The 11,958-nt window shown below is 34.2% G+C and overlaps 3 protein-coding genes across 6 annotated transcripts; 2 read left to right on the top strand and 1 right to left on the bottom strand.

Moving 5' to 3' along the window:
* Positions 1 to 2,932, top strand: LOC117610766 (deoxynucleotidyltransferase terminal-interacting protein 2). The gene is made up of 4 exons (XM_076693256.1): positions 1 to 1,193; positions 1,544 to 1,624; positions 1,729 to 2,416; positions 2,491 to 2,932. Exons 1-3 carry the CDS (start codon positions 1,010 to 1,012, stop codon positions 2,409 to 2,411), a joined length of 948 nt encoding a protein of 315 aa, XP_076549371.1. The 5' UTR covers positions 1 to 1,009; the 3' UTR covers positions 2,412 to 2,416; positions 2,491 to 2,932.
* On the bottom strand, positions 2,426 to 3,825 carry LOC117610768 ((3R)-3-hydroxyacyl-CoA dehydrogenase). The gene is made up of 4 exons (XM_034338528.2): positions 3,425 to 3,825; positions 3,234 to 3,350; positions 2,779 to 3,154; positions 2,426 to 2,703 (listed from the first exon to the last, which is right to left on the bottom strand). Exons 1-4 carry the CDS (start codon positions 3,453 to 3,455, stop codon positions 2,487 to 2,489), a joined length of 741 nt encoding a protein of 246 aa, XP_034194419.1. The 5' UTR covers positions 3,456 to 3,825; the 3' UTR covers positions 2,426 to 2,486.
* A 45-nt stretch (positions 3,826 to 3,870) lies between these two features.
* Positions 3,871 to 8,307, top strand: Raf (serine/threonine kinase raf oncogene). Of its 4 annotated transcripts, none has more exons than XM_076693213.1 (3): positions 3,871 to 4,298; positions 4,369 to 5,057; positions 5,155 to 8,307. In XM_076693213.1, the coding sequence occupies exon 3, from the start codon at positions 5,305 to 5,307 to the stop codon at positions 7,450 to 7,452; it is 2,148 nt and encodes a 715-aa protein (XP_076549328.1). In that variant the 5' UTR covers positions 3,871 to 4,298; positions 4,369 to 5,057; positions 5,155 to 5,304; the 3' UTR covers positions 7,453 to 8,307. The 4 variants fall into 4 exon arrangements, with proteins under 4 accessions (XP_076549328.1, XP_076549327.1, XP_034194412.1 ...); XM_076693212.1 differs by having other exon boundaries at positions 4,358 to 5,057; XM_034338521.2 differs by having other exon boundaries at positions 3,871 to 5,057; positions 5,155 to 5,387; positions 5,534 to 8,307.
* The last annotated feature ends 3,651 nt before the right edge of the window (positions 8,308 to 11,958 follow it).

Here is an 11,958-nt window from a genome sequence, read left to right as displayed (position 1 = left end):
AAAATGTTATTTCGTGAATGTTACGCGAATGAGAGTTGTAAAAATGAACTTTCCGAAGAAAGTCTCATCCATCACGGTTAAACCTGTCTTCTAAGGTGTTCTAACGACTTCCGTACATAGTACATAATACATACGTTACCAATTGCGCATTTCCTCATACCATGAAAACTTCAAACTACTTTCCTTATAATTGCATTCGAATATCGTGATTTACAGATAAGGAATAATCTTTTATGCAATAGGTATTTCATTATTACCACAATATGTATATGTATTTATAAACGTTAACGTGAGTATACTGCCATTTTCTCGTGTCTAAAAATTTAAAATATCACTAAAAATTACAATGATAGATAATTCTACTGTGTGTGAATCTGTGAACGTGTTGTGTATGTGTATAATATGAAACTCGTTTTTCTAATATTATACATATATGTATTATACTAATTTTACTTGCTTTTTAATGCCCATTCTTCTTTTGCCAGTAGAGCTGTCAAATATTCTGTCATGTCCTTTTCACAATTCGCTGAAACGTTTAAGAATTTACGAGCCTCGAAATCCCAAAATTTTGCCATCGTGTAGGGGTTCCAAACATTTAAGTCATATAGGAATGACATTGACCGATTATCAGGATCCTCGGTAATATTCGATAAGCTCAAAATGTTAGTATTCACCTTTAACCGATCTACGTTTTCAAATTTCCCCGGTTTTTCATTCAATTTTAATCCTGCCACCAATCCACTTAGAAGTAACACAAATGGTAAACGATCACAAATCATCATTTTATTCGTAAATTACGTGCCTTCTTGTGTAATAATAATAATAATAAAAAATCACTGATAACTTGTATTATGAAAACAAAAGATGCAAACTGCAAGTACCTATGTATTTTTTATCTAAGTATGTATCTATAAGTAATGTACATACATCAGAATTTTATTATTTGCAAACTTTATAAAACGATCAAAGGCGTTGTACTCATAGTTACTGTAACAATTTGATTAAGTGCATGGTCAGATATACCCAGTTTACCGTCTCCCACCGTTCCAACCTTTCATTCTATTCCACTGGAACCAACGATTACAATTTCACATTCATTTTTAGACAATTTTTCCTTGGTAATGTATTATTGCTTTCTTTCCGTTGTTTCGATTGCCAATCCGTAACAAGTATTCATCTTTTATGGAAAACTTGTATGTATATAAATACGTACATATATCTCTTTTAACCGGAAGTGGTAGTTTCGCGTGGATACCGCGCAATCGTTAGGGAAAAACTTACTTTTAACATCCTTCTTTTTTCTGACAATTTTCTTGTCCATTGTTTGCAATATTAAAATCGTTACACTTTAATATACTTGTGCGTTTAAAATTTTTAAGGATTACTCGATTATTCTGTGCATTTCTATCGAAAAAAGCGCCTTTTTCTTCGGTCTGAACTTGTTGCGAAAGATACCCACATAATACATAACATTTCAAAGTTACGGAGTAAAGGTATTTGCCTGTTTTTTCTATTTTATTTCCAGTAATGGATATTATTGTAGATACCACAGGTCAGACAGATTTATTAACGAGAGATCGTTTAGTATACAGTGACGATGATGATTTCGACTTTGAAGATACAGGTAATGAAACGTAGTTCCTGATATAATTGTAATTTAGGTTAAAATCCTGAGATAGGTTAACAATAATGTTCTGTTGTATTCACGTTGTATTACTAATTTAACAGGTACTCAGCGGAGAAAGTTTTTTGATATTGAGGAAAATTTACTAGAAAATGACGTTCGAAAGAAAAAGATAACATTCAATGTGTCAAAAGACATTAATCTCGATGAATTCGAAAGTGAAATGGGATGGTCAAATACTGCTCGACGAGATAAAAATAATAAAACGGCCCCAAATGTGATAGCTTTAAAACAAGAAGTAATGGCAATAGATGCCATTATGAAAAATAGTGTTATCAAACCTGGGTCGGAGCAATTAAAATATGTACATAACGTACACGTAAGCAAAAGAAAATTGCAAGCTAGAAAACATAGAGAACGCGCTAAAACCAAGGGTACAGGCTGGTTTAATATGCCTGCTCCTGAAATAACTCCAGAAATTAAACACGACCTTCAAGTTCTTCAAATGAGATCGGTATTAGATCCAAAACATTTTTATAAAAAGAACGATCTGAAAGTTTTGCCAAAATACTTTCAAATTGGTAAAGTTGTCGATACACCGTTGGATTATTATTCCGGACGTCTTACGAAGAAAGAACGTAAAAAGACAATTGTGGATGAACTGATGGCTGATGCTGAATTTTCCAAGTATAATAAACGTAAATATAAGGAGATTATTGATGAAAAGAACAAGTCGCATCATAAAGCTCATAAGCGTGCAAAGAAACTTAAAGGAAAGAAAAAATGATGCTTGTAATTATTTTTAAATATATATTTTAGACAAATAAATCACGCTTATAATCAAATTCATGTATATAAAAATTCAGGTCATTCCCCCTGTGACCTCGATGGAAGCACCATTGATATAGGAACTTTTACTAGATGCTAAAAATACAATAACTTCTGCTACTTCTTCCGGCTTTCCCATTCTACGAAGAGGTATTTTTTTTATAAACATTCCTTTTACGTTATCGGGTACTGTTTCTGTCATGGGGGTTTGTATGAAACCAGGCAGCACTGTATTGACACGGACTCCAAATCTATAATCCAAATATACATCTAACAGTGTGTTCTAACCTGAGAACATTGTAAAGTTATTACTTTCCGATACTTACTGTCCAAATTCTAAACAAGCGGTTCTTGTAAGAGCTATCACACCAGCTTTTGATGCAGCATAATTAGCTTGACCCATGTTTCCTACTTTCCCAATAATTGAACTTAAATTAACGATCGAGCTATCTTTGCTTACATTTGCATCAATCATTTCTTTCACTGCTGTCTGGATCATAAAAAATGTTCCCCTTAAATTTACATCCAACACTTGATCAAAATCATCCTGTGTAAGTTTTAAAATGAACTGATCACGTGTAATGCCTGCAGAATTGATGATAATAGTTGGCGGTACTGAATATTTACTTATTATACTTTGAAATGCCCCCTTAACGCTTTGTTCATTTGCAACATCTATATTCAATGCTAAATGATTGGAATCTAAAACAATAGTAAAACGTAAGTACATTATGGTATTATAAAAAGAAAACGTTAACAATTGCTCTGTATATGTACAAACCATTTAAAGATGCAACAGTTTCTTGAACATTGTTTAGGTTTCGATCGGCAGCAATAACTTTGGCTCCTTGCCCTGCCAAGGTACGGCATACTTCTCTGCCTATACCGCTACCTGCGCCTATACTTTCAATATTTCATATTAATCTTTGCTTTAAACGTAATCTTCTTTTTCACGATCAATTTTTTACCCACCTGTTACAAACGCAAGCTTACCGACTACCATTCTTGTTTCTTACATTAGCGGAAAATAACTGGTAACTGGTAAGTATATAAGTAAGTATGTACAAAGTCTAACGAGTTAATGAGTTGGTAATATCATGATATGTGGTACTGATACAGTGAATTCTGTTGAAATTTTATTTATTCTTACATTTTATGATTGGTTTACAGATTGAAATGTTAATTACAATTTAATTGCAAAATTAAATCGCCAATAAAAATTAGTCTCATCAGATTGCGTCATTTATACAAAAATGGTGGAAACTACTCGATAACTTATCGACTGAGTTTCGGAGAAAAATTTTGCGGAATTTTCAACATTGATTTACCTATTTCGAAACGAATTCGGTTGTTCTACCAGGTTAGTATATATATATATATATATTAGGACCTTTGCAATTAGGACCTTTGTTTCCTAGGTAACCGTACCATATGCTGCTGACGTCAAACTACGTCTGCAGTGACGTTAAAACGCAACACGAGTAGTACTAGTTACGTTTACGGAAAAATTGAACTTGAATTATAGTTTTATAGTTGAACCGATCGTTCCTCAACAACGATGGAAACAGTTTCTGACGTTACATTTTACGTATTAAAAGACAGAATATAGTGTGTTAATTAAATACCATTTTTAAGTAATAGGTTGTAAAATCTAAATCAATAGTAACAACGTCAAGTACGTTGCTTACAAAACGGAGATAAATGTTCAATTATTTTATTTTATTGTTAGAATTATTTGTAATTTATCTTTCCAATGAATATTTAAGATTTTTTAAGTGTTTTAAAGTGAACTTTACAATGGTATCAGATTGAATGCAATTTGAAAAATGTGTAAAATTCGACAAAGGTAATAATATTATTTATATCGAAAAAGCTGTAAGGAAACTTTTTAAAATAAAAAGATAGAATTTAAACAGCGGAAAGGGGGAAAGAGGTTATACGTAGAAGGCTGGCAGCACCGGCGTTTCAAGAAATATAACCATGCGCCTCTGTTCTTGATCACGCAAAACTCGTGCCAATTTCTTTACGCAAAGTGTTCCCAGTGAAGAAGAAAGCAGAGCAGGGCGATCAAGGGATTGGAGAGTGAAATGAAAAATTTCGTTTGAATACAAGAGAAAGAAAGAGATAGAAAAGAAGAAAGAGGTGCGTGAGAAGAAAATCGTACTGGTGAAGAGAAACGACGCGATGACGCGGTGAACGCAGGAACTAGAGAAAAATTCAACGCGGCAGTAACTGGTAACTGGTATCGAAATTATCAAGCAAAAGAATCGTTTGAAAAATACAAAAACAGCATATTATTAGAATGTTGTTGGACGAAAGACAATAATGAGATGGTTATAAAGTTTTCGTGCTCTAGATTCGAGGTAGAGAAAATTACTGTATTATCATTGCCGCTGTTTTTCTCCATCGTTCCAGCTTATTTTCCTGTGATCGTCAGCGAAAAAGATAAATTTACAAGTTTATTCGCAAAGATTATCTAGCGGCGACAAAGGCAGAGGACATGAGAAAATAAGGAAAAAGAGAAAAGAATTGGTGTTTTATTTTGATGTCTGTCTGCCAGTTAATCTTGTAGCAGAGTCCTGCTTTTGGAAGTGGAACGTCAAAGGTAAAGTTAATGTTTACGTCGGAAAATGTATACATATGTAAATATGTATGTGTAAGATGAATATTAGCAGAAGGACTTTCGAGAACTGGAATTCCAGATGATCCCCCTGGTGGCAAGAGCGGAAAGTACCGCCACATCACCCCCCTGCCAGTGGTTAACGATATTCTGGTTGACTGTCCGGCGTCTCTTCCTTGGTGCGTGGTTAGGCGTTGTTGCGACGGTGGATGTTCGCTGAACCGCCGTTGCTATGTCCTCTTCTCGAGGCAGTGGCCCGGAATCGGGAGAGCTCAGCGATTCCGAAGATGGTTATATAGATACAGATCCATTAAGGTACGAACTGAGAAATATCCAAAATGTGATACACGTTACTCGACAAAACATTGATGCACTGAACAACCGCTTTGCTGGATTTCAACATCCACCCTCTATATATTTGAACGAATATCAAGAGCTAACTAGTAAGTTGCATGATTTAGAATCCAAGGAACAGAAGCTCAATGAATTGTTGAATGCCAGTCGAATATCTGGCAGTGCTTCCACGTCAGAAAGTGAATCTCGCGAAGCAAAGGAGTCCATAAGGGGTCAGAGAACACCGATGAGATCTCTACTGAGGGCTTATTTACCTAATCAACAGCGTACCAGTGTACAGGTTCGCGAAGGACTTTCATTGAGGGACGCGTTGGCCAAAGCGATGAAATTAAGGAATTTGACTACAGAAATGTGCGTGGTATACATTTTGGGTGTAGACAATACGAAATATTACACGTCATGGGACACTGACATCTCTTTACTGGACTGCGATGAAATATCTGTGGAAATTTTGGATAAGTTTCCTATAACTACTTCCATTTCGCATAACTTTGTGCGCAAGACTTTCTTTTCGCTAGCGTTTTGTGAATGTTGTAGAAAACTCCTATTTCAGGGATTTTATTGTAGAACATGCAATTATCGGTTTCATCAAAGGTGTGCAGCAGGCGTACCGGCTTTGTGTCATCAAGTACGTATGCAAGACGCTTATTACCAAGCGTTACTGGCGCATAATCTTGAGAGTACCGCTGGGATTCTGCAACTTCCGTCTGGTTATGGTTTAAGCAGAAGTATGTCTCCGTCTCTAGCACCTTCGAGGAATCAGAGGCATCCGCGTTCTTTGGGACAACAAGATCGCTCCAGCTCAGCGCCTAATGTTTGTTTTAATATGGTCAAACCAAGCGGCGAATCCGGTAATTTAGACGAATACAGTAGATCTCAAAGTTTAGGTCGGCCAATTGGTATTATGCAAAGTGCAGTATCACCTGGTAGTAGTCCAACGAAACATAGTCAGTCAACGCAGGCTAGTCCAACTAGTACTTTGAGGCCGAAAAGACAAAGAGCAAGATCAGCCGACGAATCGTCTAAAAATCTGTTGGCACCTAGAGAATCCATAGAGGATTGGGAAATTCCAGCGGATGAGATTTTAGTTGGAGCTCGTATCGGATCTGGTTCATTTGGAACGGTGTATAAAGCTCATTGGCATGGACCGGTAGCTGTGAAAACATTAAACGTTAAGATACCTACTGCTGCTCAGTTACAAGCATTTAAAAACGAAGTGGCGGTATTACGTAAAACACGACATGTAAATATTCTTTTGTTTATGGGATGTGTGAGCAAACCGCAGCTTGCAATTGTTACTCAATGGTGCGAAGGTTCTTCGTTGTATAAACATTTACACGTATTTGAAACGAAATTTGATTTATTCACGTTGATAGAAATTGGAAGACAAACTGCACAAGGTATGGATTACCTACACGCAAAGAACATTATCCATAGAGATTTGAAAAGTAACAATATATTCTTGCACGATGACCTTACCGTGAAGATTGGCGATTTTGGCCTGGCTACAGCAAAGACTAGGTGGTCTGGTTCTCAACAATTCCATCAACCAACCGGATCTATCCTTTGGATGGCACCAGAAGTTATAAGAATGCAAGAGGAAAATCCATACAGTTTTCAATCGGACGTTTACGCGTTCGGCGTTGTTTTGTTTGAATTGTTAGCTGGCCAATTACCGTATTCACATGTTAATAATAAGGATCAAATACTATTTATGGTCGGACGTGGAAATTTACGTCCCGATTTAAATAAATTACGTTCAGATACTCCAAAAGCATTAAAGAGACTGACGGAAGATTGCATCAAATTTTCCAGAGAAGAAAGACCAATATTTCGCCAAATTTTGGCTAGTTTAGAGGGTCTTTCACGAGGATTGCCGAAAATCACAAGATCAGCATCTGAACCAAATTTGAACAGGACACAACTACAATCGGATGATTTCGTATACACCTGTGCTTCACCAAAAACTCCAGTGAACTTTCAGTTTGGGGCATTCTCTTTTTATCCTACCGGTGGGAACATATAAAAAGTATATCACTCGAAGCAATGAGTTTGATGCAATTTGAATAAATAAAATATTTAAAGAAGGAACGGGAGAAAGTGGAAAAAAGAAAAAGAAAAAGAAAAAGAAAAAGAAATTTCAAAGGAATGATAATAAACTTAGCTACGAACAATCTATGCAATTCTTTCCAACTACACTTTGACTGTGTTGCAAGACTGTTCCCTCGATGTAGAATGTGATTTAAAAAATACTTAATGCAATTAAGATAAAAAAAAAGAAAAGAGACAAAAAATTCAACTTATTAATCATCGTATCTGATTGTATTCGGCAAGAACGCATGTGTAGCTTTTACCTTTACATACTTACTATCTATGAGAAGGACTTTATTTGATGAGTCGTCACTCGTGTGTAAATGCATATTTCTAATGCGTATACATGTTGTGTATACAAAACGACGATGGTGTGTGTAGAGGTCTGTTACTTTTGTGGAAATCCTTATGAAGGATGTAAAAATAAAGTAAGTAATAGAATTAAACGGCATTTAATTCGCGTGGGTCGTTGTTTGTCTGTCTGTGAAGTATTTTTGCAATCACCGAAGTGATTTTTGTACCTACTTCCTTCATAATGTCTTGAATATGCTCACATAAGAATTGTTCCTTTTTTTCATAACTTGTAGTTTATTGTTAGAATGTGTATTAGGTTTCGTTTAAGATCACCGCCGAAACTTGTGTATATCGTTTTTAAAAACACATCATAAACACCCGGCGACTAATTAAGTTGATACTATAGTAATGGGTGTAACGTTAACACAAATTTCACATTAATAACTCTCTCTGTTTTTTATTTTTTATTAAATTATCATTTTTAGTACCAATCTTATTCGACTGATGATTTTTTACTTACACGTTTTTATTATTATTATTGTTATTATTATTATTATTATTTTTTTTTTTTTCTTTTTCATTTTAATAGATTAAACTGTTTTGGTTAAAACGAAACTGAAAGAAAAAGAAAGATTATGCGGTATCGAAATGACAAATCAAATTAAAAGTCAAATAAAAATGAAAGTGATATATGTACACTTGACCTATTGACTTTAAGCTATTTGGCATTAATAAAATATTCGACTCTATGAATTGTGTGAGTCACTTATTCTAGCTTAAAAGTTTATCGAGAAGCATAGATAGGAATTTAGGGCCTAAGCCAATATAAATTTTATCAACCGACAATTAAGGGAAGAAGAAGAAGAAGAAGAAGAAGAAGAAGAAGAAGAAGAAGAAGAAAAGAAAAGGGAAAAAAAGAAGGGAACGTTATCGATTAACTTTCATTTTTATCCTATCTTTATAGTCGACTTGTTGTTCCTCGTATTTTAATATTTATTCGCTTATATTGCAACTACTATTTTCTTTCTTTTTTTTCTTTGTAAGTCGTTCATTGTTCGAGACGGACAATGCAGGAAGGGGCGCGAATTTCACTTCGAGCCGATAAATCGGAAAATAAAAAGATAAGAAAAGTATTTGTTACATAGGATCGAAGGTTCGAGTTGAATATGTATGGCAATTAAAGAAACTTTTGTTACAACTAAACGTGTTTCAGATAACGGCTCCGACGAGTAGTAAATAAGTTAACAAGCAAAACGTGTATGAACTACGAGTATGTATAACCACAAGTGTATGTACAGGGTGTCTCGCGCAATTTCTTTTTTAAATTTTCTTTTCAAATACTCGTGTATTTTATTTTCAGGGATAATAAATTGATATTTATTTTCTTCTTTAACGAGAATGATACGATACCCTGTATATATGTAGTAGGGAAGTACTTGAACGTCGACAAAGTCCGTGTATCAAAATTTATTTATTCCTCTCGAGTAACTAGAGAAAAGTTAATAAGAAGGTGAAAAATTAGATAAACTTGTTACAATATTTTGCATAATTTTGCGCTTTAATTCAACAGTCGACCCGGAACACGTTTCCAACAAGTGTGTGTATGTGTATATATATATATATATATACATATATAAAAATGGCCTAAGAGGAAATCTTCGAAATTGATTATATTAGTTGTATAATATTATAGACTATTATAGAGTGGTCTTGTTTCGAAAAGAAAAGCACGCGGCATCCCGATTTTTATTATTTATTTATTTATGTATAATCCAGTGTGATATAGACTGCGATTAAAAAATATATAAAAGAGGAAAAATATTTGTTGGAGTGTAGAATCTCGTCGTAAATGTATGAAAAATAATAAACTGAAGTGTTCAGTGATATAAAGAAAATGAAAGAACAACATTGAAACGTGCGTTCACTGGACAGAAAAAGTCGAAACGAAAAGAAAGAAAAATATTGCGAAAAATGAAGAAAGGGAGGAGAATGAAGCAAATGTAGTTGCTTTGCGAAATTCTTTTACGTTGTATATTGACACTTTGACGCCTCAACATTTCATTGAACCTATGACTTTTACAATTTTATATTTCCTCTCATACCTGTTATTTATTTATACAACTATAGTAAGGTATCATGTTAGAGTCAAAGTAGACCCCGTCAAAGTTAAATCCAAGTTCTTCTATGAAAAATGAATAGCATTGTTTATTAAATTTCATTTAATAATTAATTGGAATTAAGGTTTTCTGACCCCGTGCTTTGCTTTCCTCCTTGATCGATCTTCCTGTACGTCATTATCAGATTTTCCAATGTTATTATTACTTACTATTATTTTTCTTAGGAGACATTCCTCTGTACATTGCTTCGATATTTATATCGTATGTCGTATGTCGTATGTCGTATGTCGTATGTCGTATGGTATAGAAAGATTTGATATACGATTACAAGTGATCGAGAATGTGTTTTTATGTTGATTCGAACACTGAGTAACTTAGGAGGTACGTTGTACAGGATGTTTCAAAAGGTAAATGAACAAACTTTGTCGTTCTATTTTACTAGTAAAAACGAGATAAGATATAAGAATTAAAAAAGGAATTTATCGACAGTCTAACACGATTTCACGAGGAAAAAGTATCGCAAAATATCATATACGATACGTTTATCTTAATTTTTTTCAACATAAAATGACTACGTGTCAATTACAGCTAACAACAGTTGATTTTAATTTTAATTTTAATTTTGAAACATTCTGTAAAATCTAACAATAAGAGTTATCTTTTCGAGACGTATGTACAGTCAAATACAGTCGGCTCAGTTTCAATAATTTGAGAAAGCAAAAAATAAATAAAATGACTTGATGGATCGATCTGTGCGAGTCTCGAAGAGTTAACTTGAGTTTATGGATGAAAACTGGTCTCCGATGTTTCATAGATCAGATGTTATCGAAGCAAAGTGTGATTACTCTAGAGAATATAAGGCTATAAACAGCATCGACATTGGTTAATCGTCTACGAGTTTAAAACGAATCGTTTCCTTCGAATTCTGCCAGATAACGTAGCTTTGACACGAAAGGAAAGAAAAAAGACTGGATCAAGCGAGATTTTTAGTTTGATCGTAACAAGATTTCGGGCCATCGTTTTTGTCAAATCACGCTGAAACTGCGTGTGACCGAGATCGACGATACTTAATTCAATCTCAATCATACCGATCGATTGATCATTGTATTCAACCAAGGAAAAAAAAAATAAAAAAAAAAAAATTGACTCTTCATGTAAACAAGTCTCGTCCTCTTTATCTTTTAGTTATTCAGTTTGATCGAATACTTTTTTTGGGTAATGCTCCCAAGTGTAATAAACGTTTGATCGTTGGAATTTGAATAGTATCAATTTGAAGGATTTTAAATAAAATTGAAATGTTATTGATTGAACCGTAATACGATTTTAATTGAAGGATCACTTGAAAGAAAGCGATGAGTACTACTGGCCTAGATACAACGTTCTTGTACATACATACAGTGTATGTACAGTCAAGTGCAACGTAGAAGGTTCTACAAGGGTAGAATACGTGGAAGAGCAAAGGCAAACGGTAACAGGCTCTTCTGTCTTTCGCCCTAGCCCTTAACCAAGGGACCCGCGACCGTACAGCATAACGTGTACGATAATATACGTAAGTACTGCATCTGTAATTGCATCTGAATGAAAGATCATGTTAAACTTAAATATCTATCAAGTTCATTAGCATTCGATGCAAAGGTGAACAAACGTTAAAACTATTTGCAAAATGTTTCATTTTAAATTTTAGATTTCAGATGAAACGTGTATAATATATAAATACAGATACATATTGGATTATGCATGCGAGTAATTTCAAGTTATCGATCTTGGTAGTATAGTAATTTGCATTTCGAATACGCATATAATAGATACAATCTAATTATGTGGGTACACGTGTACTTACTTACTAGTATGTAACGATAGCAATATGTATTAAACAAGTACGATCACGAAAATGAAGAATGTTCTAATTCATATTTTTACGAATGCTGGATTAATTCCTTTTTTTTATTCTGTATCGCGTTAGATTAGCTTCGAATTAATTCATAACGATCAACTATGTACGTAGTTTAAATAGAACTTGTTGTATCACC

This window comes from Osmia lignaria, chromosome 3 (assembly GCF_051020975.1).
Source record: "Osmia lignaria lignaria isolate PbOS001 chromosome 3, iyOsmLign1, whole genome shotgun sequence".
NCBI classification, from domain to species: domain Eukaryota; kingdom Metazoa; phylum Arthropoda; class Insecta; order Hymenoptera; family Megachilidae; genus Osmia; species Osmia lignaria.
The sequence above is the reverse complement of the archived record's forward strand: the minus strand, read 5'-3'. Positions and strand labels throughout refer to the sequence as shown.